Consider the following 27,260-nt stretch of genomic DNA (forward strand, 5'->3'; position numbering starts at 1 on the left):
TCCAACACATTTACTCTGTTTTAATAGTGTTAGCCTTAACAGTCAGTTACATTTTCAGACTGAAGCAAATTCAGAATCGTCACTGTTAGCGATGGGTAATCTGGGAATAGTTTTCTCTTTATTATTATTATTTTAAACTAAGCACACTCATCTTAGCTAGGTCACCGCTAGCCATTAAATGTAGCTTACAATAAGTTTATCTTTGCCAATATTAACTTTAAGCTATATTAGCCACAAGATACATTAGTGTTATTTAAACAAAACAAAACTGCTGTTAGCTTCCGTTAGCCTTTAGTAGCACTGCAACTGTATCTCAGTGTGCAGACCGGACAGTTTCAGACTTTATTGATCAATCAGATGTTACTGAGAACATGAAATACTTTTTTTTTTTTAAATTAAAGTGCTTTTCCCTTTCTCATTTCCTGTTTCTGTGGCAAATGTTCATGTTAAACAGGAAGTTCAGTGTGTCTGCAGCTACTGGGAATTATGAGGTTTTTTTTCTAGTCATTGATCTGTGTGATGTCACAGAGAAAAGCTCCACCCATCTGTTGTTCAAGTCTTCTGCTTGTGAGATACAGCCAATCAGAATAAAGCACGTTTAAAGGCGGAGGAGCTAAACCGGCTTGTGTGAGACAGCGGCTGAGCTGAGGCTCAAGATGATGGGGACTCATGCTAAGCCGCTCTGTGAGAGCTAACGTTGGAATGAGCAGAACGATCCACCTAACAGAGTTTTATGGTTTTGAGTCGTCTGTGTTTAACACTGGCTCAATAATTATGCATATTAGTTTCTAAGCTCCGCCTACACAGGTAACCAAATGCATGTAGAACTAATGTCACACAGATGTTGAACTGCATGGATTCACCCGTTAGAAAACTTGACAAGTAGAATAAACCACCTCCCACTTTGCCTCTGGGTTATTTTTCTGACATCAGAGGATCATTTTACCTTCTTTACCTCAGACTCAGGGGGCAAAGGTCAAAGGTGGTAAGCTTCTATCTTTTCGCCTTGTCACACGTGGAGGATTTCCTTTGGACCGCTGCTCAAACACAAGCAGATGTGGTTTCACGGTGAGGGCACTCATTATTATCACTTGTAATAATCAGCAGATGGAGTAGATTAGCTCCGCCTACACCAGGTACAGCATTAAAATCTGGTCAGATTATTTGCTCCTTCCTATCTGGTCTGCTCTGCGGCTCTGTCATCTGTGATGAGTGTAATAGGTCCAGAGTGAAACCTCCACCTGTGAGAAGCTGATTTCTAACAAACCTTGCAGCAAGAGTAAAGATCAGTTCAGCTCGACTCGTCTCCATCACTGCCCATCAGCCACTCCCTCACCTGCAGAGCGACGGCACAGGTGGGATGGAAGCCCATTTCTGCCCACAAATGGAAACACACTTGCTGCAAACGTCTGAACGTTTTACTCTACTTTGTATTTTGGGGGCGCTGAGCCTTTATTAGTCAGCAGAGAGCGGGCAGGAAGTGGCCGTGGGGAATTGAACCTGCACCTATGAGGTGCCTGAAGGTCTCACCTGTGAAATATTTTTTTGTCATTCAGACACGACCTTAAATATTCGATTCATCTTTTACTTTAAAATTCATTTCAGCCGAGGTCATTGGGTAGCATCCCCCCCCGAAATGGGCTTCCATACATACAGCACTGACCAATAGGAGCTCAGAACCCGTCACTGTGGTATTATGTCGGTGCCAGCCCCCTGCTGCAGGAGCTTCGGACACTTTCTGATGACATCATGCAGGCTTTAAGAGACGCTTAGCTCTGATTGGCTGGTACAAATGGGGTGCAAATATGGCTAGATGGTGACAGACGGCCCCGGTGGGGTTGATGGCGTCGTGGGGGTCGCTGTGGTGCTGGAGTGTCGGGGCGGGGCCAGGTTGAGCAGGGCGCCGACGGTCACGGCCACCTGGGGTAGCCCTCGCTCCTCCAGGATGTGAAGAGGAAGGCACAACTGACTCTGCACAGACAAACACCACAGAAGACACAGCGAGGGGCAGGGGGAACGGATGGAAAACGAAATCAACAGGTAAAATAACTGAAACCATGGCAACGCAAGGATGAAAACAAGGAACGGCAAAAATGATGGAGGAGGAGGAGGAAAGAAGGGGCGGGGCGTGCAGATGGAAGCAGACAGGTGAGAGAGCTTTGAACAGAAGGCTGTGGGCCAAAGACGGGGGCGGAGACAGAAGGAAGTAAGAGGCGGATGGGAAGTGTAGTGCCACAGCGGCAGGTGTCAGTTTTGAGCCGGCTGCCATCAAACACGTACAGATTTAAACTCCAACACATTTGCACGGTGACGCACCAATCAGCACACCTTCCACACAGCTAGGAAACATGGGAGTTTATCAGCACTGAGGTTAATCGATCACCTGACTAACAATAACCTCCGAGTTTAGCTCAGTGAGGCCTGAAAGCAGCGACTGCAGCACAAACTTGTCAGGAAGCTCGGATCAGGATCACGCACTCATGCTTACAGAGAGGGGAGCACCCCCTGCTGGTGGAGGAAGAATAAGGCACTGCCTTGTCGTCATCTTCACAACACGCGTGCTAGAAGCTCTGCTAAGGTGTCCTGGGCCACACCAGTGGACCGACTGCAGTGGCAGGAGCTGGTTTCCACTAGGACACCAGTCCAGTGTCGGTGGGTTGCAGGCGAGTATGAAGCATGAAATTAATGTGCTGACATCAGTTTACACCTTGACTGTGTTACCTGATGTCGGGTCTCTGTGAAGAGGATGAAGCGGCCATTGCTAGCATCGATGGAACAAACCAATCAGGAGGCAAAGACCTCCAGGTGTGTTTGAAAGACAGACAAGTGAGTCGAGCGGCTTTACTGAACTTTATTGATGGAGCTCTAAAAGGAACAGAGCAGAGGCACAGGTCTACAAAACACTCAGACATCCTCATCCTCACTCTTCATCGTAGAACAATCCCATCCTGTGACGCTTCGGCGTGCTCCGGCCGGTTGGAGCCACAGGAAACCCGCCCACGTTGAGGCCGAGTCCCCTCCCACTGCAGGATGCCTCTTTGTTCTGCTCGAGTTTCCACCGTCACAGACATAAGAGCGATGGCGAGGCCATCACAGGTCGGTGTCCTGACCCTGCACACCTGTGGGGGTTGCTGCTAGTCCTGCAGTGGGAGGAGTCTCCAGAGCCTCGGTACAGGTGACACTGAAGGTTCCTGCGCTTCGACCGGAGAGCCACCCGGGAGGTCAATGCAGGCATCAGACCACATGTGAAATGCTGATGTGGTGCTCAGAGGTCGTTTCCAGGGAGACGTGTTTCTGATGGGAGGGGCTGACACTTCAAACAGTAAAAAATGGAACGTAAGGCACGGGGCAGAACGCCAACAGGCAGGACGCGAGCGTGAGGGCGAGCTTTGGGGGATCGTCCAGGTCCAACTGAGGGGTCACATGGTCCTCTGGCTCAAACACTCAACTCTGCTGTGCCTCACGCCTTCTACCTGCCCACTGGGCGGAGCATCGGTCACTCAAAGGGTCACGGGGGGGGGGGGGGGGGGGGGCTGGATGTTCATCGTCGTCAGCAGAAAATGTTTCTGTTAATCAGCAAGGAGGCTGCGACACGCACACCTGTACAGGTGAGAGAGGAACGGCTTATGGATGATTTCAAAGCATATGGGAGAGCATTTGATCCAGCTGCTGGAGTGAACTCGCTCGGATGTTCCTCTGAGCCCACAGCTGATTGGCCGATGACAGACGCTCTAACTCGAGTGGCGAGCATCGCCCCACGCTGATCTGAGTCTTCACCTTTGACCTGAACACGTCTACAGGGCCAGGATCAGAGCCTCAGGAGCAGCGTCAGGTCCCGCAGATGGGCGTGTCTACAGACTAGACGCCGCTACACACGTCAGGAGACAGACGGACCAATCGCAGCCAGGCTCTTCTCCTCGGCCCAGCTTTTGTGCTAAACTAACGTAACCTGAAAGGTGGCAGTACTACGACAGATCCAGGGCAGGATTCCTGCGTCACTGTGGTGAACGGAGACTCTGAGGGGGACATTGCTGGGATAAATTCACGCCCGCTGCGTGCAACTTGGCGAGATCGCCCTCGGCTCGCTCGGCGTCAGACGTGCGGCGCCAGGTGCACATAAATGGCACACAGCACCGACATGACAGACAGGTAAAAGAGGGCGAAGCCGGCCAGCTGGACCTGAGGGGACAGGCTGACCAGGGGAGGAGCCATGGAGAGCAGCACCTCCACTGTGGCATAAACCCCGCCCCCTTTCCCCTCCAGGACGTCGCCCACTGAACAGAGATGGTCCTGAGTGCGTGCGTGTTGGGTGAGATGGACACGGTGGAGGAAGAACAGAGGAGAGACGCACGGAAGGAGGAAGGGAGCGATGAGAGGCGGGACGATGACAGAGAGGAAGAGAGGCGTTAGTAGAAGAAGAAACTTCAAACTTCACCATCAGTCGTCCAGCCCGATTGGTTGGTTCGTTATGATAAACCGCACGCGTATTTATGACTACCCAGCCCCGCCCCATCAGTCATGGCGGCGTGCTGCAGATCGCACTGAGATTTAATGACAGCGTCAGCAGCAGAGGCCGAACCCGTGTCTGAAATCTCCGAGCCGGGGTCAAAGGTCACTCTCAATAAAAACCCCAGCGGGCCCCGTTTCATTAAAGGCATCGGCTCGTCTGGCAGGAGGACTGATGGGGAACATTTGGATTTGCTGTTGTTCGTTCATCGCTCAGGTGTGCATGGTACCTGTGGGACTCCGATGCGGCGACACGCCTCCAGGAAGTTCTCCACGTTTCTGCGGCACTTGGCCATGGTGAGTTTGGGCTGCGGGCAGACGGGACAGTCAGCGGGGCACACCTGAACAGCAGCGCACACATTAACACTTTACTCACCACGGCAGGGGAGGGGACGTGGATGCTGGGGACGGACCGCGGCCTCACGTGATTGGCCAGGTGACAGAGAACCACGCCGTCCGTCAGGGCTGCTCCCAGGTCACTCGGCAGTGACACTTTGAGACGAGCCTCGATGTTCTTGGAGGGAGAGAGAGGGCTGATCAGTCACCTGTGAACAAGGTAACCCACCCAGGTGAGTCCAGGTACGCACCTTCCTGAGCTGCTCCACCACCTCGACGTCCTCTGCAGCAAGAGGAGGAGCGGCGGGAGCCTCCTCTTGGCTCGGAGGAGCAGAGGTGTCACCTGGAGGACAGAGAGGGAACAGCAGTCACACAGAGCACACCTGACAGGTGAGTGAGGCTGAGGACACACCCCCACAGGACCTCACCTTTCCTCTTCTCCTCCCTCTGCGCGAGCCGGAACAGGAAGCTCTCTGGCCGCACATTGGTAGTTCGACAGGAGGCCACGCCCCCCGAGCTGGGGTAAGACGGCGACTGATTGGCTGAAAGAAGAGAAAATCCAGGTGTGAGCGGGAGGCAGGCGAACACTGGGGAGGGGAGGGGCTTCGGTAAACTGTCGGTCTTACCTGTAGGAGAGAGAGCAGCTCGGTCCTCACCCTGTGGGACAACACAACACAGTCACACAGCTGGACACACCTGGAGGTCAGTGCGAGGCAGCGAGCTTCAGGTGTGCTGCTAGCTCCAGGCTGCTCAGGTGTGTCAACGCTAATGATGTCATTTCAGGTAAAATACTGATTAACATTCAGTGGAATCACTCAGGTACTCTTCACAGGTATTTCTGATCATGTGACTGAACAAAAACAGCTGCTCTGGGGGCGGGGCCGAGACCACTTCTTTCCTGAAACAGTGAAATGACGTCTGTAACTGGGACGTCCTGCAGTGGACACCGGGCCTCATTCACCGAACACGCGTCAGCAAAATCACACACGTGAAACATGAACAACACGACAGCGAATCGCAGTCATTTCTCACTTTAATGAGAAAGAACGCCAGAGGACGCTCGGCTTCCACGGCAGCGGTTAAAAACACCGGACTGAAACACAATGAGGCTATGTCCACACGTACACGGGTATTTTTGAAAATGAAGATTTTCCGTTTTCGTTTATACAAAAAAATCCCGTTCACACATAAAAGCCAAACACGAAGGAAAACGCTGCTAGGAACAGCAGCTATATTTCTAGCCGTGTAGAAATGTTGGCCAATCAGAAGTCGATAAGCCTGGGTGGGAAAGAGTAAACAAAGATGGGGCATAGAAGCAGAACTGAGTCGTCTGTGTGGAGGGACAGTAACTGTGTGTGTGTACGCATGTAAACACTGCAGAGTAACAGTAACAGTGTTGTAGAAATTCATTTCACCGAAACAACGTGGCGCACAGTGTGACGTCAAAAAAGGCGCACACCTTTGACACTGCGTTTTCTGCGTTTACCTCGTCCACACGTAAACGCAAAAACTGAGTTTTTGAAAATCTCCATTTTCAGTGACCGAAAACGCCGTTTACGTGTGGACGAAAGGCGCAAACGCATAGAAAAATCTGCGTTTTCAAAAATACCCGGGTACGTGTGGACGTAGCCTGAGACTCGTGGAAAAACGAAAAGAAAAAGACCTGAGCGCCGACGGAAAGAGAAGGAGGAAGTCAGCAGACAGGCAGCACCTGACAGAAGACTGGTCTACGATCGTCGCCATGTCCAACGCCGTTCGGCCCCGTTAACATCACCACGTTTGTTTTGGTTTTTTCGACTTTTTGCAAACTGAAACGGACCAAAGAGAAACGACGTGCAGCGAGACACCTCAAAGGACCGTCCCACGTTTACCTGTCCAAGGTTTGCGAATGAGGCCCAGTGACACCTGGTGTTGCTAATGAAATATTGTAACGACAAACCGCTGACTCCGCCTCCTAGAAACTGCCTCACTTTGAAGGTCAAGCATGCGGACACAGTGCAGCATGCACAGTGCAGTACCTGCAGCAGACAGGAGGTGGCGCTATCAGAAGTGTGAGAATAACAGCCGTCTACAGACAGTCCAGCCACAGACTGAGACACAGACAGACAGACAGACAGGGGAGGGGCCAAATAAAAAGAAAGGAAGAGCAGTGATGTCAGTGAACGTTGCGTCCAGCAGGGACGGACGCGTGGAAGGCGTGTGTCACCTGTCTGTGTGAGCCAGGTCGCCTCTTTATCGTGTTTGTGTCAAAGTCGATCTCAAACACCAGGACACACTGACACACAGACAGACACGCAGACAGACAGGAAGGAAGGTGGCGAGGGCGGCGATAAAAAGAAAGGGGGAGGATCAAACTGAGGAGGAAGTGAAGATGAGGAAAAAAGAAAAGGGGAAGAAGAAGAAGAGAAGAAGAAGTAGTTAATGCAGAGATTCAGGTGTTAATGACGTGCAGGTGCTTTCAGCTCATCGTCTGTTTCAGTGAATTTAAGCTCCGACAGCTCGGCAGGTTCAGGAAACGCGTCGCACAAACTTTACCACCTCAGTCTCTCCACAGGAAGTGCCGATGCTCACGGGACACACCCACAGCGTTAATCACCTCTAGGTCCAACGATTTCAGCTCCAGTGAGACAATCAGTGTTTGTTCTCCTGGCTGTGACAATAAAGTTTTTCTAAGGATTTGCGAGCACCGCCGTCACCGTCGGTGATGTTTAGAGAACAATGAGGTCAGCTGACACGTGATGATGCTACAGAAGCAGAGCGGCCAGACTGTTAAACTAAAGTTCACAACGAGGGTCTCTGCTGGGCGGAGACAAACATCACCATGTGACAGGAAGTAGATGCTGAAAAGAGACCAAACTGAACCTGAGAGAGTAACCGCTGCTGCTCGGGTTACTCCTGAACCAGTTTAAACCAGTTTATGGACGCGCCGTGTGACCCTTTATAGACTAACATGTCATCACCACAGTCACAGTAGCCACTCAGAGCCCAGAGGAGTAGATAGGAAAGGGGTAAAGGGAGAGGATAAGGACAGGTGGTGCTGGGTGGGGCTTAGAGGAAAGGTGGACAGGTGTGTTCATGCTGATTCAGTCCTCAGAATACCTCGGGTTTGTGTGCTTTTTCAAAATAAGAGCGCTCTGCTAACACAGGCTAACACGGCTCCAGTGCGATCGAGCGTGGGGTCAAAGTGATCCACAGAGAGAAACACGTCTGTCTGCGTAACGCTAAAATGAGAGCTCGTTTCTCACCTCGACCTTTAACCTTCATTCAAGTTTGTCACTGATCTGGAGCTCCTCCATGTCACGACATCAAAACTTTGACCGTGCCGCCGGTTCACGTGGTTCATACAGCGGCGAGAAGCCAACCACGAGATGAAAACGAACCCGATAATCAACCACGTAAAACATATTTACACCCAGACGAGTTTCACGCGCTCGAGCCGAGACCACAACACTGAGCAGCTGATAAATATATTTACAAAATAACAGCACGATGAGGAAACGCAGTGCGGACGCAGTTTGTCCTCCAAACGCTTCTGCACACAAACCCGAGCGACCCTGCTCTGAAAATCAGTTAGTAGCTGTTGGGGGTGGGGCCATACTCTTACCATGAACAGGGCGGAGTCGTCTGTGTGGGTGGAGCGTCGGGAGGGGTAGACGTTCTGAGCGCACAAACAGACACCACAGACACACAAACACATTAACAAATACTAACATACAGGTGAGAGCGTGGCGAATGAGGGGTGTGGTTTAAACAGGGGCGGGGCTAGACTCACTGTGCGAGCTTCTAATAACCATCGCTATTAGAAGATCGTTACCTGCTGAGTCGTGCAGCTTTACGTTTTCTCTCAGATATTTGGAACAAAAACGATTTTCCACATTGCTCCCATGTCAGAGGTCAGAGGTCATGCGTGCTTGGCTCCACAGTTTGAAACACTCTCAGCTCTCAGCACCGGTCAGATGGGACAGATCAGCGAGTGAGGGAGCGGGAGTCGCCCTGGGTCACCATGGGCTGTGGAGGCGGGGTTAACTTACGAGACAGGCCTGACCCCGACAGGATGACCCTTGACCTCCATGTCTTCATTTATCTTTGTTAGACGTTTGAAAGTGAACGCACGTGCCGATAAAAACCGACCGACTAATCGCGCCCACACTCGCCGGCGTTTTTCTGTCAGCCTCACACAGCACCATGTTTACCTCTGAGCCAACCAATCATCAGCAAGTGAATCACACGCCTCCATCGTTACAGGAAGTGACACAGGAAGTGAAACGTTATGACTCTGATTCCATCAAACCAATCACGAATTATTATTATTACATCATTTAACAACACCTGTTCACAAAGAGGTACACACCGACTCACACACACAGACACACACACAGACACATACACACACACACACAGACACACACGCTCACACAGACTCACACGCTCACACAGACTCACACACACAGACACACACACAGACACACACACAGACTCACACACACAGACACACACGCTCACACACACAGACACACACGCTCACACAGACTCACACACACACACACAGACTCACTCACATACACACACACACACACACACGCTCACACAGACTCACACACATACATACACACACACACACACACACACACAGACTCACTCACATACACACACACACACACACACGCTCACACAGACTCACACACATACATACACACACACACACACACACACACACACACACACACACAGACTCACACACATACACACACACACACACACACACACACACAGACACACACGCTCACACACACACACAGACTCACTCACACACACACACACAGACACACACGCTCACACACGCTCACACAGACTCACACACACATACACACACACACACACACACGCTCACACACGCTCACACAGACTCACACACACATACACACACACACGCTCACACACACAGATTCACTCACATACACATACACACACACACAGACTCACACACACATACACACACACACACACACACACAGACTCACACACAGACACACACGCTCACACACACAGACTCACACACAGACACACACACACAGACTCACACACAGACACACACGCTCACACACACATACACACACACACACATACACACACACACAGACACACACACGCTCACACACACAGACACACACGCTCACACACACACACACACACACACACACACACACACACACACATGCACAGACTCACACACACACGCTCACACAGACTCACACACACACGCTCACACAGACTCACACACATGCACACACACACAGACTCACACACACACACTCACACACACATGCACACACACACAGACTCACACACACACACACACAGACTCTCACACACACACACACATGCACACACACACAGACTCACACACACACGCACACACACACACACACACAGACTCACACATACACAGACACACACGCTCACACAGACTCACACACAGACACACACGCTCACACACACAGATTCACTCACATACATACACACACACACACACACACACACACACACATGCACACACACACAGACTCACACAGACTCACACACACGCACACACACACAGACTCACACACACACGCTCACACAGACTCACACACACATACACACACACACACACACAGACGCTCACACACACAGACACACACGCTCACAGACACACACGCTCACACACACAGACACACACGCTCACACACACAGACACACACACACGCTCACACACACAGACTCACCTCTGTGTCAGGACTGGCCTTCGTGGGACTCGGAGCTGCTTTATGCTGAAAAGCATCAACAGAGTTTCGATCAATAACAGCTGATCAGCGATCAATAACGTGCCGTCACCAGTTAAACTGGTACCGTTCGTACCTTGGCGTGTCCGCTCACGTTGTCCCTCTGCAGCGAGCGGTTCTTCTGCCGCTCCTCGTCGTACCTCATGGCGGCAAGCTGCGCCTCCCTCCTCATCCTCTCCACGCCGCCTCTCTGAGGACACAGACCGTCAGTGCTGCTGCAGCTGTGCTCAGCTTCTACCTCACAGGTAAATGGTAAATGGCCTGCATTTGTATAGCGCTTTTCTAGTCCATAGGACCCCAAAGCGCTTTACACTACATTCAGTCATTCACCCATTCACACACACATTCACACACTGGCGATGGCAAGCTACATTGTAGCCACAGCTGCCCTGGGGCGCACTGACAGAGGCGAGGCTGCCGGACACTGGCGCCACCGGGCCCTCTGACCACCACCAGTAGGCAAACATGGGGTTAGTATCTTGCCCAAGGACATTTGGCATGCAGCCAGGATGCAGCCTGGGATCGAACCACCGACCTTCTGATTAGTGGCTGACCTGCTCTGCCACCTGAGCTACAGCCACCCCATGGACTGCCTTACCTGTCCGTGTGAGCCAGATGCGGCCGCGGCGCTATCGACTCCACCCCTGAGGGACAGGAGTTGACACAGTAAGCGAGACAGGAAGCCAGACAGGAAGTGAAAAGAGCAGGTGTGATAAAGGTGAACGAGGACCGTACCTGCCGTGTCTCCTCGGGTCTTCCATCCTCGAAGAGCCGCTTTTCACAGGAGAACCCTGAGCACAGAGACAGGAAGTCACACAGGCTTTTCACAATAAAGCTCAGGTTTTACACCACAATTATCAGTTTATACCTCAAACCACCGACAGACTCGACCTTTGACCTTTCAGAAGTCTGTGTAAAAAGGCTTACTGTAAAGACTGTAGTTAAAAGACGACAAGCAATTGTGGGGTGCATGTGAGTCGCAGGTGTGACTTCCTGTGGGCGGAGCTCTCACCTCTCTGGTGATGCGTCTCTCGATGTAAGCCATGAACTGAGAGCTCAGGCTGGTCCTGTCTCCTCCCCCACGACTCCTCCCCTCCTCCTCCTCCTCCTCACCCGCACAGCTGTCGATGAAGTCGATCTGCTCCAACTCCCCATCTGACACACACACAGAGGAGGAGACGATCCAGACGAGAAGCACCAATCAGCTCCATCACTCACCACATTCACTCTGAGTACTCTGGATTCCGACTGGCTGGCAGCTGTGGAGCGTAACTTCGAACCAGCTGATGGAGACGTCTGTGCAGGTGAGAGCTTCTACCAGTTTCACCTGTCCTAACCATGAGCCACGTCACACTGATCTGAATTGATGATGCTGAAGCAGCCGGAGCCAACCTTCCACTAACACGCTCGGCTTCATCTTCCTCAGCAGTGTGCCAGGCTCAGGTGCGTTTGTTTTACCGCCTCAACCTCTAAACTGATGTGAGATCAGAGAAACGCTCACATGTGCCATTAGGCAGTGCCGCTCCTCCCGCCGCGCCTCCTCGCTGCCTCTGGTCTCGGCTGATGTCGGCCACTCGCTGCGGCAGCTCCGACAGCTCCTCTGAGGCCTGCACAGAGGAGACAGCGCGGTTTCTGCAAACGGAGCTCGAGCAGGAGCGAAATCAGCGGCTCAACACCAGCAGGCTGCGATGGGTGGGCTTATTATTCTGTGGGTCGGCACAGCTCTGATCGTTTAGCAATGCCTGACGGGCTCGCCCTGGTGTGAGCCACGCTAACCACACATTTATCTGCTACAGCACAGTTCATGTAAAAATCCTCCACTGTTAAAGGGTCAGGGGTCAACAGGGGTCAAGATGGAGGAAACGTGTCGTCGACTCATTAAACTAAAAGAAAACAGAACATCGAGGCTGCCGTGACGAAACACTGTCTGTGTTTGTGTGCGTGTGTGTGACCTCGTTGCTCAGCCATCTCTTGTCTCCGCTGTCGACGCTGTTGAAGCCGGAGTCGAGCGCTCCGTAGGGACGCCCGGGGTAAAGCTCATCCACACTGATGGGGCAAAGTGAGAGAGTCAAAGGCTTTTATTGTGAAAGAGCAGCAGCTTTTGTGTGTGTGTGTGTGTGTGTGTGTGTGTGTGTGTGTGTGTGTGTGTGTGTGCGCGCGCGCGCGCGCGCAGACCAGGAGCTGAAGGTCAGAGGTCGTCTGTCGTACTCGGGCAGGTCCGGCGTCGTCTTGCTGGCCTCCAGATTCAGGTACTTAAATATGTGAACTTTCCCTTTAATGCAGATCTGCAGACAGGAAGCAGACGTTAGCTCTGAACCGACACCTGCACAGGGACGCCTGCGAGGTCACTTCCTGCGTACCTGAGCGGGCGGGGTCTGCAGCGGGTTGTTGTCGAGGACGATGGTCTGCAGCTGCGTGAGGCGGCGATAACAGACGGGGATGGAGGTCACTTTGTTACAGGAGAAGTCGAGACGCACCAGAGGCAGCTCGGCCAGCTCTGCAGGGACGACCAATCAGATTACTCCACGAGCCATCACGCTTCACTTCCCAGGTTTGACAACACAATGACTCAATTCTCTTCTTCTTATGGTTCCATCCGTTCTTTTGAGGGGTGGAGCCTATCCCAGCTACCACAGGGCGAAAGGCGGGGCACACCTAAATACTACTAATTATTACTAATGGCCACTAGTGGACAATTGGCAGTACTGCACGTGTTTTTTACTGTCTCATCATCCTGGAGGAAAATTAAAGAAACCAAGACGACCTATGACTGCTGTGGATCTACACTGCGCCCAGGCACGTTCAGATCCCTGAACGTGGCGTGGAGTATCGCCTCGCATTGCTGCCGGGACTGACTGCTATGTCTGGTTTTGATCTGGGTGGATAAGTGAGTTTAAACGAGCTGTGCTGACCGCCGGGGTCGCAGTGGAGCGTCAGCGATTGGTGTGATTTGCCATTCGGTTAAACTCAAAGACGTGCAAACGACTATACTGTTTTTACCTGCTGGGTGGGCGTGTCCCCGTAGCTCTGACGTCAGGTGAAAACTGTGGATCGCCTGTTCTAGGATTTTACTACTCAGCTGTAAAAAAACGAAATCTGACTCGCCGTCAGAACTCGCTCAGGAGTTCACAGACGAGTCGAGACAAGCAGAGAAATGTGGCGGCGACTGAGCTGTGAGAGAGAGAGCAGCTCTTTGGAAAGATAGCAGGAAATGCCGCGGCCGCTTTGAAACCTGAACACAACAGCGGGCGCTTCGTGCCATTTTAATCACGTTGCTTTGACGGGTGGAGATTCACGACACTGATGTTTGGGTCAGAGGTTAAAAACTGCAGCTCACCCGTCTGCATGTGCACTGGGGGAGGAGGAGCTCCACGCTCACACAGGAGCACCAGACCCATCAGTGGGTTAGTCTGGTCTGAGCCATGCCCTCTGCCGTGGGCTGACTGACAGCTCAGTGGGAGGAGCTTAGATTGGCAGCGCGATCCAGGTGTTTTATTCCAATTTAACCTGCAGTCATTTATCAGGGCCTGAGTCAGCTGATCGGCTGATACAGAAACAATAACTGATAACAGACAGCGCAGACTCCAGGCTGTGAACACAGCGGTCACCATCGTTTCACGCGTTTGTGTGTGTACCTGGTGGCAGTCGGACCAGGTGGTTTCTCCTGATGTTCAGGTCTCTTAGAGCCTCCAGCTGGCCCACCTGAGCAGGCAGAGTCTGGATCTCGTTGCAGCTCACATCCTGTGGGCGATCAAAGATAACGATAATCAATAAGCGCTGCGATCGGTCAGCGAGGATGCCGACGTGCGGCGTGAGAGGACCGACCAGCTCGGTGAGGTGCCTCAGCTGTCCCAGCTCCTCCGGCAGGGAAACCAGCTTGTTGTTGCAGGCGATCAAAACCTTCAGAGGGAGGCCGCAGACGACGGCGGGCAGCACCGACAGCTGGTTCCGACTGAGGGGAGGGGCATTAAGAGAGGGGCGGGGTCACAGACACAGGCATCCAGCTGTCATCGGTAAACATGTGACAAGTGTGCATGTGACAGAGAACAGAGGAAGAGGAGGACTACGAGACAAAACAGAATGAGACAAAGAAAAGAAAGACGATGAAGAGCAGAGAGGAAGAAGAAGAGGAAGACAAAAAGCAGAAGAAGATGAGGAGACGCTTCCAGATTCCTTCTGGTCCTGCTGATGACACCAAAAGTGGGCTTCATGGTTTCCGACCAATAAAATCAGCAGCATTCAAGCCGTCGGTTCAGTGAGCAGCACCCACAGGTCACCCACAGAAAAGCACGCCACAAGGTGAGGACATGCCAGAGGACTTCCTGTTTGGTGCCGTCTGACAGAGCGTGGAGCTCGTGATAAATGAAACAGACCTGAGGCACACAACTGCACGGGTGTGTGTGTCTTTGTGTGTGTTACCTGAGGTTCAGGTAGGTAAGCGCCTGCAGGTTGAGCAGGCCGTCAGGCAGCGACCGCAGACAGTTCTGGTACAGGTTCAGACTCTCCAGAGACACGAAGAGACAAACCTCAAGAGGAAGCTCCGACAGCCGGTTACGAGACAGATCTGCACACACACACGGTACAGGTTAACCCGAGATCACACACACGGTACAGGTTAACCCGAGATCACGCACACGGTACAGGTTAACCCGAGATCACACACACGGTACAGGTTAACCCGAGATCACGCACACGGTACAGGTTAACCCGAGATCACACACACGCACACGGTACAGGTTAACCCGAGATCACACACGTGTTCCTGAAGCTGCTGGTGACCCGCGCACACACAGAGCTCACACATGAACATAACCCGCCTCCGAGGACTGCAGAGCGCCGAGGGGACGCTTGGCCCCTGCTCACTCTGCACACACAGAAATGTGAGATACTCTGAGATGGGCGATGTTGTGACTCTAAAGCAGAGATACAGAGCGAGCTGAGGAGTGAAGCAGCTGTGAAGCCTCAGCTCAGAGAGAGGAGGAGCCTGGACAGGTATGGACAGGTACTGCTCACAGACCCGCCTATGAAGCATTTGTTGTGCTGATACAATCCTGCAAGGCTCAGGATCCGCGGAGCAGTCTTCCCCCCTCATCCAACATCAGCCTGGTCAAGCATCGCACCTGGGCGGCACTCACTCAATTCATGGCACACACGCGAAACACTCGTGTTTGTTTGTTTCCGGTCTCGTGCTTCCCGAGTATGTCCAGGGAGATGACGAAACCCAATCAAACACGTTAAACTGTGACGTCATTGCAGGCTACGTACAGCGAATATCGGTTTGGGTGCAATTTAGTGTGAATGAAAGGAGCACGCGCAGCATCAGCATGGCGGGCTTCGATCAGCTGATCGATAATCAATGCTGTTTGTTCTGTACGTTTGTTTTGCTCGGCACGCCGGCCCGGGCAGGCGGAGCCGCCTCTGTGTCCTCCTGGCTCGTTATCTAATCGAGTCGAACAAAATAAAGCCAGCCAGGTGTGTGGTCACCTTTGGGCCCAGTCTCTGACTTCAGCCCCCCCCGCGGGTGGTCAGCCTCCCCTCGCCCCGGTGACCCCGCACGCCTCCTCCGCAGTGTTTACAGGCTGTCGGGGGCAGAGCTAACATGCTAACAAACAAGCTGGCAGGTGAAGCAGCACGAGCCGTCACCTCTGAGATCAGGTGACAACCTCTCAGCCTCCCCGCAGTGAGAGCCGTTAACCGCAGCTTTAAACGCGGCGGCAGCACCCAGGTAACCGCGCTAACCTTGCTAACATGCTAAGAGCAGCTTACCGGGCTCAGACCCGAACCGTCCGGTACAAAAACGCCTCTGCCGGCGGGCTCGGTCCCCGGATTCACTGTGACTGCCTGTCTGCGCCGGTACTCTCCGCTCGGAGAGCCCGGTAAAGGCAGCGGAACCCCGACACGGTGCCGATTTCTGAGTTCGATGTTTGTCACAACACCGGCCTGACGGTGTCCCAGCCTACCCGCAGCCTCAAACCCGACTTCCCCAAAGCACTCCGGACTAAGCCACCGCCCACGGCCCGCTATACACGGCCCGCCGCCGGGCCGGGTCCCGGTGCGGTTCACTCACCGGCCCTGGTGGTGTCGGTCAGGTCGTGGTTGGCGGCGCACCGGGGGAACTCCTTCAGCTTCCTGCCGCTCAGGTTCAAGCTCCCGGTGGCCGCGGCTTCGTCCAGCGCTCGGTCCAGAGAACGGTTCCAGGGCGCCGGGCCCAGTCCGTTACTATTCCCGGTGCCGCCGCCCCCGATGGTGAAGCTGAGTCCGGCGCTGTCCGCAGAGCCCAACAACACCGAGGCCGCCATTACACGCTCCGGCTGTTAGCTCGGTGCTAACGGCTAACTCCCACCCTAAAGTCCAGGCCGGAGCATGCGCATTGCGGCGCTGGACAACAAGACGAAGCGAGCAATGCTGTAGTATTACTGCAGTACTACTACTTTATTACTGCTATAGTGCAGCTGCAATACTACTGTAGTATTATTAGTACTGCTGTAATATTGGCATCACTATACCACTATAATTTAGTACTATTGTAATACTACTAGTCAAACTGCAATACTACAGTACTATTAGATAAGATATATAACTCTTTGTTGTCATTGCACAGTTATAGAGTACAATAGTTCAATGAAGTTGGAAAACTGTCCTACGTCGGCACTACATGTAACACGACACGATACAACACAGTATATTAACTTAGTAATAAAAATGAATAACTGTATGTGTATTTCACACTGTTATTATTGCACATTAGTCATTATTGCACCTTGTTATAAATATAAATATTATTATTGTTATTGTTTTTACCCCCCCCCCCCCCCCCCCCCCAAAAAAAAAAAAAAAAAAAAGTCCAGGGAGGTATCCAGTCAGGTCAGCTGTTAGCATTGATCAGGGCTGTTGCCCTGTTGTAAAAGCTGTCCTTGAGTCTGTTTGTTCGGGACCTCAGCAGCCTGAACCTCCTGCCAGACGGCAGCAGCTTAAACACCCGGTGTCCTGGGTGTGTGCAGTCCCGGAGGATGCTGCGTGCCCTCCTGAGACAGCGAGTGCTGTACAGGTCCTTCAGGGAGGGAAGAGGATGTCCAATGATTTTTGGGCCATATTGATGACCCTCTGGAGTGCCTTTCTGTGTGGTGTGGTGCAGCTGGAGAACCACACACAGGTGCAGTACGTCAGCACACTTTCAATGCACCAGCGGTAGAAGACGGTCAGCAGCTCCTTCAGGTCCATTTTTCTGAGGATTCTCAGAAAGTGGAGGCGCTGTTGGGCCTTCTTTAAACCCGCTGTGGTGTTTGAGCTCCATATACTAGTAGTGTAACACTACAATTGAGTGAGGAGACTCATTACTGGAATATTTCTAACATTTTGAGTTATTTTCCAGTGTTAGAAAATCAGCACTGCTCAGTGTTAGCCATTGTTGATCTTCAAAACTGACTAGGTTACTTTTAAACATATAACATAGTGTTGTATTTAACACTCAGAGGAGTGGACCCATATAGACACTCTCTAGTGTTAATTTAACACTGGAGATTTTGCTGTGTAGAGATGGGCAGTAACGTGTTACTGTAATCTGATTACTTTTTCAAGTAATGAGTAAAGTAAGGGATTACTATTGCAAAAACGGTAATTAGATTACTGTTACTTTCCCGTAGGAACGCTGCGTTACTAAAACCATGATTTTTTTTGTGAGAATGTCTCATGACAGTGACATAAGCGAGTACAACGTTCGTGACAACAGCTGTGTGCAGATCAACAATGGATCATATATTGAGTGCAGAGAGAGTATGAGCGTGCAGCGTTTAAAGCGTGGAAGTACTGACCTTACTTTGAGTTTGATTCCATAAAAAGTGACAAAAACATTAGTGTCCGCTGTGCGTGGGAAGAAAACTTCTTTTTACAGCGAAAAAACCCCTAAACTTCCAACAAGCACCGAGTAGCTGCCAAGGAAATTCACAGACAACCTTGTGGATTCTTCCACTGACCGCGGCACACCTGCACCAGGGTAAACCTCCGCCTGCCCCAGTCCTGCTTTACAGGTGAAAATAGAGCGACAGGACCGCTGAGTCTTTGACTTTATTTATTTTCTGCTGTGTTTTACTTGCATCTATTTGAAAGACTGAGTGTAAACACACAAAATATTTTATTTTATGTGCTGGAATGTGCAGAAAATAGGTTTAAATGTTAAACTAATTTCTTCCAGTCAGAGAATGTTGCAGATAATTAAATGTTTGCTTGATGCATAAAGTTAAAAGATTAAAACTAATAAAACAAGTTTTAAAAAGAGACTTTTCCATTTGATTACATTTTGTATGATGGATTGTCGAAAAGTAGAATTGGGCTGAAAGATCTATCACTTTATCACCTCTTCAGGTTGTAAATCATGTTTTTAAAAAGTAACTAAGTAATTAATTACTTTGAAAATAAGTCATCAGTAAAGAAACGGGATTACTTTTTTGGGGAAGCAATTAGTAATTAGTTACTGATTACTTTTTTCAAGTAACTTGACCAACACTGCTCACTACCACTGTAATACTTAATACTACTGTTACATTACTGTAGTACTACCACAGAGACACTGGAACAGAGAGCCTGGCGAGCAGTCACGATGCTGCTGAAATACTCCAATACTCTTTTAAGATTACTGCCCATCGTACTGTGTTCTGATTTTTTGCAGGCGATCACTGACAGGTATTTGTATATGTGTACAGCAATACTACAGTTGTTATTATAATATTACTTTTGTAATGCTCTTACTGCTTCTAATGCTGTAATACTACAACAGATACAGCCCAGTGCTTTGTACAATACTGCTACTGATACCACAGTACTATAACTATTTAATGCAATAATACTATTAACAATGTAATACAGTGCTTATAATAGTATAATACTGCTGGCACGCTACCATACTACTGCTAATACAGCAGTAATACTTGTCGTACTACTGTAATTCCCAGCTTTGTTGCGGTGAGCAGATCTCTGTACTCACTCATGTCGTTTTTATTATAATTTAATAAACAGGAGGAGGAGGTGCTCAGTGAGCAGCATGGACATGAGTCCATCACAGGGATAGCTCAGAGTCACAGAGGCTGAGCAGGTTTGAGCATGTGCAGAGGATGGCGGCTGAAGATGGAGCTGCCAGGCGGGCGGAGGAGAGGAAGATCTGAGAGGAGGCTCATGATGCAGTGAAGAAGAAGAGGAGGAGTCGCCGCCCTGCTGGCCAGCAGAGAGAATGCAGGTTTACGCTTGAGGGTTTTTTATTGTTTAGTTTATTTTATTTAAAATGACGTAACATCCTGGAAAAGTCAGGAATTCAGACAATAACAGGATTTTTTTTTCTTAAAAAAAAAAAAAGAAAAGCAGGGGCTCCTTCACCGCTGACGTCAACCGCTCCACAAACGTCATCTCCCAGAGTTCACAGCGCTGTCGCATACCGGCACATGCGCGTCCAGGCGGTGTTCGGGGTCGGCTATCATGGCGACGTACGTGGACATCCTGAAGAGCGAGTTTCCTGAGATCGACGCGGAGCTGTTCGACTACATCACAGGTGAGAGGCCGGGCACCGGGCCGCTGTCCGGGGGGAGCGAGCCGCTGTCCGCCGGCCCGGAGCCGACGGGGGTTAGCCTGACAGCGGCTGCTCTTTAGCCAATGAGCTAACGAGCTAACCGGGTTGACAGCACTCAGAGCAGGGACACCGGCTAGCACGGCATAACCCGGCACGCCTGGACCTGAACCTGGGTTAGCACGGCCTGAGAGATCCACAGGTAGCGGAAACACGGAAGCAGCATTAGAGGAAGCAGAAACCCTGAGACTCAATTATTGATCCTGTGATTGATCCAGCCCAGAGGCAGCTGGTGGGGGCTCTGACATTAGGAGGGTTTCCACCAGCTTCTTCCTCGTGGTGTATGAACGGGAGCAGACACGCAGCCTGGAGCTGCTGGTCCTCCTGCTGAGGTGTGTTTGTGTTTCAGGGGTTCTGGATGGCGGCGGGGCGGATTTCGAGGACAGCGAGGAGGTTTACGAAGCGGTCGGCGGCGTGCTGCAGGAGGTGTCAGCTGACAGTAAAAACGAAGATGACATCCGAGACATCTGTCTGCAGATGTTCAACACGCTGAAACTGTGAGGACTGGGTGGGCGGGGTCTGGGCCGTCGGGAGAGGTGGCGTGCTAATGTGAAGGTGTGTGTGTCTTTGTGTCTTTCAGAAACCACCACCGCGGCGCTCAGAGGCAGGTGCTGCTGGACGCTCCCGTGCAGCTCTCCCAGATCTCTGCAGACAGCGGTAAGGTCAACACGCCGAGGAGCACGCACACACACACAGGCTGTAAGAGTGCAGAAACCAAACACACTCCTAACACGCACCTAACCAGAACACACCGTGTGTGTGTGTGTGTGTGTGTGCTACCAATCAAAAGTTTGGACACCTTCTCATTCGATGGTTTTTCGGAGTAATGTAGCAAAGAACAACTCTAAATATGTTTATATTTTAGCTTCCTCCCTTTGCTTTGTTGACAGCGCTGCAAACCCTCGGCCTTCTCTCAGTGAGCTTCATGATGTAGTCACCTGACATGGTTTCACCTCACAGGTGTGCCTGTCAGGGTTCATTTGACAGGTTGGTGCACAGCTGACAGCCTGTTTGACAACTGCTGGAATTTATCTTATGGCAAGAACCAATCAGCTGAGAGAAACAACAGTCCATCATTACTTTAAGAACTGAAGGTCAGTCAGTCCAGAAAACTGCTGAAACGCTGAATGTGTCCCCAAGTGCAGTCACAGAAACCATCCAGCACTGGGATCAAACTGGCTCACACGAGGACGCCCCAGGACAGGAAGACCAGGAGTCCCCTCTGCTGCTGAGGAAACATTCATCCGAGTCACCAGCCTCAGGAATCACAAGTTAACAGCAGCTCGGATCAGAGCCCAGATAGATGCCTCACAGAGCTCCAGCAGCAGACACATCTCTGCATGTTCAGAGGAGACTGTGTGAATCAGGCCTTTGTGTCAAATAGCTGCTGAGAAATCACGACTAAGGAAAAGCTACAAGAGAAGAGATTTGTTTGGGCCAAGAAACACAAGGAGTGGACGTTAGACCATCTGTGCTTTGGTCTGATGAGTCCACATCTGAGATCTTTGGCTCCACCAGTTCATGTCTTGTGAACTGATGGTCTCTACATGCATGGTTCCCACTGTGAAGCATGGGGGAGGAGGTGTGATGGTGTGAGGGGGCTTTGATGGTGACACTGTTGGGGATTTATTCCAAACTAAAGGCGCACTGACCCAGCATGGCTACAACAGCATCCTGCAGCAACATGCCATCATTTATTCTTCAACGGCACAATGAGCACAAACACAGCTCCAGGCTGTGTGAGGGCTCTGTGACCAAGGAGAGTGATGGAGTGGTGCGCCAGACACAGGCACCTAAACCCAGTGGAGATGGTTTGGGATGAGATGGAGCGCAGAGTGAAGGCAAAAGGGCCAACAGGTGCTCAGCATGTCTGGGAACTCTGTTGGAAACCATTTCAGGAGACGACCTCACGAAGCTCATGGAGAGAATAGAAATATAAAGCAAAGGGGGGCAATTCTGAAGAATGTAAAACTAGGGCTGAGTATCGTCACTGTGTCAGTTTTGACTCAGACAGTCAGAAATATTCTAATTCTGATCATTTATCAGCACACATCCATGTTTCATATCTGTGTATAAACCAAAGCTGACACTGAGACTTCATCAGAGGTGTGAGCATCACAGCAGGTGTAACTGAGGATCCAACAGAGAAACATGAAGCAGGTTTTCCTGTTCTGGCTTTTTATAGCAGAAAACCTTAAAAATATTCTGCAGTCGATCAAAAACTGAAGCAAACCATGAATCAACATGTGAACATGACCTGATGAGGTTTGATTACAGACACAGCTGAGCAGTCATTTGTTTCCATTCGTTCAGTTTGAACAGCAGAGACGAGGCTTTGCTGTCAGAGGCCGACAGCACTGAACACAGCAGCAGACTGGTGGCTAATAAACAGAGAATAATGCAGGAAGCAGAGATTTGATGGTAAACTGGTCTCTGAGTGCTGAGAGAGAGAGAGCTGTGCAGGAAGTACAGCAGCCAAAGTCAGAGGGAGCTCATGAGCATGGTTATCAAACGTGAAGCGCAGTTTGATCTTCTTTTGCTGCTGGTTCAGTCAGTGTTGGTCAGAGTGACGAAACCTGCAGCTTCAGGATCTGTGAGCGGTCGACTCTCAGCAGACGAGCTGCTGGAACAGTTCATGCTGGGTCTGACAGAAAGGTCACACTTGGACCTCTGACCCCTGTCCACCTTTGAAAGCAGCAACATCGGGCACGTGAGCATCAGATCTGGACCAGGGAGCATGCAAGAAGCTGGGCAGGTCTGATGAATCACGTTTTGACTCAGTCAGTTTAATGTCACGTGTGTGCCCACTACACCTGCTGTCTGCGAAGACAAACGCCATTAATATTATTACTTATTGATGTCATGTCATGTATTGATCTGCCCGTTTCCTTCTCCTCAGTTTCTGCAGCCAAAGACGCTGAGGGCATCTGGATGATGAGACGTGCTCAGAACACGGTATGTACCGGAAACCTGGGAGACTCGTTCGTGGTGACGTTAGCCTGGCTGCGCGGGACAAAGATTACAGCCTCTGACTAAAAAGTCAAAAAAGCCGTGATGGACGATCATCAATAAGCCTTCGATTCAATCAGCAGATGATTGATTTAGCACTAGCTTTAGCCTGCACGTGTCCGGGTTTGGTCACCAGCATTTGTGTATCGACACGTTAGTCTGCCAGTCAAACGAGATGGATGGAAACGTTCAGCACAGACGAGAGCCAATCAGAACTGAGTTGTGTAGAAAGGTGTGACGAATGTGGAAGTGGTCCAATCAGAAGCGACCTTCCTGCGCAGTCAGGTTCGATCTGCCCAGGAAACAGTTCAGCTAGCTTCCTGTTTCTCACAAAACGCGACAAAAAGGAGCAGCGACACATTTCACAGTGGATGTGATGAAAACACGGCCACTCAGGGGCAACGCGACAAACTGGAACGTCCTGATGCTGCTTCGACTAAAACCAGAAGAAAGTAGACGCCTAAATTACGACCAAAGCTAAATGAACACATGACAGATGTGAAAACCACATGAGCTCCTCAGACTGTCGGCAGAGTCATGAGGAGGCGAGCTGAAGGCGGGGTTGGGTCTCATCGGTCACACTGCGAGTCTGAACGCTCCGCATTAAATGCAGCGTGGCGTTCTGGCCCGCTGCTCTCGGCGGGACCTGTCTCTCAGGTTACGGCAGGTGTTACTGAGCGCTCCTCTGCTTTCTGTCTTCAGACGGTCGACGCCAAGAAGCTGGAGAAAGCCGAGGCGAAGCTGAAAGCCAAACACGAGCGCAGGAGCGAGAAGGACTCGCAGAAGGCCTCCAGCCCACTGTGAGTCCACCGTCCACCTGTCATCACCTGCACACACCTGTGCCCCTCTCACCTGTCCTCCTGTTTCCTCAGAGTCCTGGAGGAGGCGTCGGCCAGTCAGGCCAGCAGTAAGAAGGACAGCCGAGTCGACCAATCGGGGAAGAACCGCAGCTACGACATCCGCATCGAGAACTTTGACGTGTCCTTCGGAGAGAGGTGAGCGCTCGGAAAACACCAGCGGGGGCGCAGCGGGGTGGGACGGCTCGTTTTCTCACACTGCCGTTTGTGTCTCAGATGTCTGCTGCAGGGGGCGGAGCTGAGCCTGGCGTCGGGCCGGCGGTACGGCCTGATCGGCCGCAACGGCCTGGGGAAAACGACACTGCTGAAGATGCTGGCAAGTCGCAGTCTCCGTGTCCCGGCTCACATTTCCATCCTGCACGTGGAGCAGGAAGTGGCAGGGGACGAAACGTCGGCGCTGCAGAGCGTCCTGGAGAGCGACACGGTGCGGGAGGACCTGCTGGGCGAGGAGAGGAGGCTGAATGCTCGCATCGCCAATGGAACGTAAGAAAAACGCTCTGAGGCGTGACTCGCAGAACATCTCTCACATTTAATTCAGCTAATGAGAGTGCAGCAGGCGGCGTGTTTGTCCAATCAGCTGCAGCTGTCTCTGATGCGTGTTGTTTCAGTGCCGACGGGATGGAGAGCGTGCGGCTGTCCGAGATCTACGGAAAGCTGGAGGAGATCGAAGCTGACAAGGCGCCGGCCCGGTAACTATGACAACCGCACCGACACGCTGGTGTTCTTCTTCACTGGTGTTTTTCCCTGCAGCTGACAGGAAAGATTTCTCCTCGTCCTCTGCTGTGATCCTCCAAGGCGGCGGCGTGTTCGAGGCTCTGTGATAAAGTCGTACACGTCCGTGAGCTCGATAATGCCGCTATTACCCGGCCGGCAGGGAAAAAGACGGGTGCCCAGGTACACCGCGTTAAATCAGCCCCGCCCACAGAACACAGTGCGTAACCACAGAGTCTACGTCGGGCTGGAAAACGTTGTGAAGCCGCCGTGATTATTGGGATCCAGATGTGAGAAAACAAGTCTTAACGATGAGCCAATGGTCGGCGAGAGCAGGGCTGACGTGCAGACAGCTCGGTGGAGGCGATGAGTGCGGCTGCAGGCTGACACAGCACCCGACGCAGCGCCTCAAAACATGGAAAACCTTTAAATCTCCTGATGAAGTGAAAGTTAAGGCGGCGCGGTGGTTCTGGGGTTAGTGCTGCTGCCTCACAGCAGTCTGCAACGGTTCCGCCCATAGTCCAGTCACATGATGTCAGGTTTGCCCCGACATAGGCTCCACCCCCACCGACCCTGAACAGATGGAAGTTAAAGGTCTAAATCCGGCCCCTTGTGTGTTCAGACAGCAGTACGAGCCTCTCGCTGATCATCAGGTCACTGAGCACGTGTGACGTCTGAGCGTGTCCGTTTACCTGTGTGATGAAGGACGCGCTTGAGAATCGAGAAGCTAGTCAGCACAGATGTGGTGATGAATTTGTAATCGTGAGGTCGATGGTTTGATCCCCGGCTCCTCAAGTTCACCTCTGTGTCTCGGGTAGAGGGCAGGTTTATGAGGAGTTTAACCAATAAGATGCATAAAAGCTGGTAGACCCGCCCACTGAGCACAAAGCCTCCATCCAGTCGCGTTCGTACCTCAAGTTAGACGTGAAGTGCTGTGAGAGGTTTTCACCAGCAGGGGGCGCCATGGCGAGGCTTCGCCTGCTGCTGATGTATCTACTCAGAGGACAAACACCGGAGAGGGTGTCGGTTTGAAACCCACAGACTAAAGAAGCTGTTATTCTCTCGTCCAATCAGAGCGTCTGTCATCCTGGCTGGTCTTGGATTTTCTCCCAGAATGCAACAGCAGGCCACAAAGTGAGTCACATGTCCCCCCCCCCCCCCCCCCCCACACACACACTCCTGTTTAGTGTCATGCTGAGTGTGTTTTCTCTGCAGGGAGTTCTCTGGAGGTTGGAGGATGAGACTGGCACTGGCCAGAGCTCTGTTTGCTCGGTAAGTGATGCACACACACACACACACACACACACACACACACACGCAGAGTCACACACACACACGCACACACAGTCACACACACACGCAGAGTCACACACGCAGAGTCACACACACAGTCACACACACACGCAGAGTCACACACACACACACACACACGCACACACAGTCACACACACACACGCACACACAGTCACACACAGAGAGACACACACGCAGAGTCACACACACACACACGCACACACACAGAGACACACACACACAGACACACACACGCAGAGTCACACACGCACAGTCACACACACACACACACACAGTCACACACACACACACACGCACAGTCACACACACACACACGCAGAGTCACACACACGCAGAGTCACACACACACACACACACACGCAGAGTCACACACGCACAGTCACACACACGCAGAGTCACACACGCACAGTCACACACACACACGCAGAGTCACACACACACACGCAGAGTCACACACACACACACACACGCAGAGTCACACACACACACACACACGCACACACACAGAGACACACACACACACACAGACGCACACACGCAGAGTCACACACGCACAGTCACACACGCACAGTCACACACACACACACACGCAGAGACACACACACACGCAGAGACACACACACACACACACGCAGAGACACACACGCAGAGACACACACGCAGAGTCACACACACACGCAGAGTCACACACACACACAGTCACACACACACGCACACAGAGTCACACACACACGCAGAGTCACACACACACACAGACACACACACACGCAGAGTCACACACACACACAGTCACACACACAGTCACACACACACACAGTCACACACACAGTCACACACACACGCAGAGTCTCACACGCAGAGTCACACACACACGCAGAGTCACACACACACACACACACGCACGCAGAGTCACACACACACGCAGAGTCACACACACACACACACACGCACGCAGAGTCACACACACCCGCAGAGTCACACACACACACACACACGCACGCAGAGTCACACACACCCGCACGCAGAGTCACACACACACCCGCACGCAGAGTCACACACACACACACACACGCAGAGTCACACACACCCGCA

At 51.7% G+C, this 27,260-nt stretch overlaps 2 protein-coding genes across 7 annotated transcripts in view; one reads left to right on the top strand and one right to left on the bottom strand.

Moving 5' to 3' along the window:
- lrch3 (leucine-rich repeats and calponin homology (CH) domain containing 3) lies at positions 1 to 17,082 on the bottom strand. 6 transcript variants are annotated; one of them, XM_085431077.1, is made up of 21 exons: positions 16,732 to 17,082; positions 15,084 to 15,228; positions 14,490 to 14,616; positions 14,300 to 14,405; positions 13,025 to 13,161; positions 12,840 to 12,949; positions 12,617 to 12,710; positions 12,166 to 12,271; positions 11,677 to 11,819; positions 11,400 to 11,455; positions 11,263 to 11,308; positions 10,741 to 10,854; positions 10,608 to 10,652; positions 7,049 to 7,117; positions 6,861 to 6,932; positions 5,469 to 5,499; positions 5,271 to 5,384; positions 5,094 to 5,185; positions 4,883 to 5,020; positions 4,737 to 4,814; positions 1 to 1,971 (listed from the first exon to the last, which is right to left on the bottom strand). In XM_085431077.1, the coding sequence occupies exons 1-21, from the start codon at positions 16,961 to 16,963 to the stop codon at positions 1,810 to 1,812; spliced, it is 2,217 nt and encodes a 738-aa protein (XP_085287203.1). In that variant the 5' UTR covers positions 16,964 to 17,082; the 3' UTR covers positions 1 to 1,809. The 6 variants fall into 6 exon arrangements, with proteins under 6 accessions (XP_085287203.1, XP_085287205.1, XP_085287202.1 ...); XM_085431076.1 differs by lacking the exon at positions 1 to 1,971 and adding an exon at positions 2,838 to 4,290 and having other exon boundaries at positions 16,732 to 17,080; XM_085431079.1 differs by lacking the exons at positions 6,861 to 6,932; positions 7,049 to 7,117 and adding an exon at positions 8,447 to 8,500 and having other exon boundaries at positions 16,732 to 17,079.
- abcf3 (ATP-binding cassette, sub-family F (GCN20), member 3) overlaps positions 16,234 to 27,260 on the top strand; it is a 20,547-nt gene continuing 9,520 nt past the window's right edge. The window contains exons 1-12 of the mRNA XM_085431087.1: positions 16,234 to 16,389; positions 19,677 to 19,893; positions 20,011 to 20,202; positions 20,627 to 20,774; positions 20,858 to 20,934; positions 23,177 to 23,232; positions 23,989 to 24,086; positions 24,159 to 24,281; positions 24,360 to 24,626; positions 24,752 to 24,832; positions 25,929 to 25,988; positions 26,070 to 26,126. Of these exons, the coding sequence (XP_085287213.1) occupies positions 20,130 to 20,202; positions 20,627 to 20,774; positions 20,858 to 20,934; positions 23,177 to 23,232; positions 23,989 to 24,086; positions 24,159 to 24,281; positions 24,360 to 24,626; positions 24,752 to 24,832; positions 25,929 to 25,988; positions 26,070 to 26,126 (1,040 nt within the window). The 5' untranslated portion in view covers positions 16,234 to 16,389; positions 19,677 to 19,893; positions 20,011 to 20,129. The remainder of the gene's footprint in view (positions 16,390 to 19,676; positions 19,894 to 20,010; positions 20,203 to 20,626; positions 20,775 to 20,857; positions 20,935 to 23,176; positions 23,233 to 23,988; positions 24,087 to 24,158; positions 24,282 to 24,359; positions 24,627 to 24,751; positions 24,833 to 25,928; positions 25,989 to 26,069; positions 26,127 to 27,260) is intronic.

This window comes from Copadichromis virginalis, linkage group LG14 (genome assembly GCF_057382275.1).
Source record: "Copadichromis virginalis isolate Kocher_CV1m ecotype Utaka linkage group LG14, C_Virginalis_male_GT1.1, whole genome shotgun sequence".
NCBI classification, from domain to species: domain Eukaryota; kingdom Metazoa; phylum Chordata; class Actinopteri; order Cichliformes; family Cichlidae; genus Copadichromis; species Copadichromis virginalis.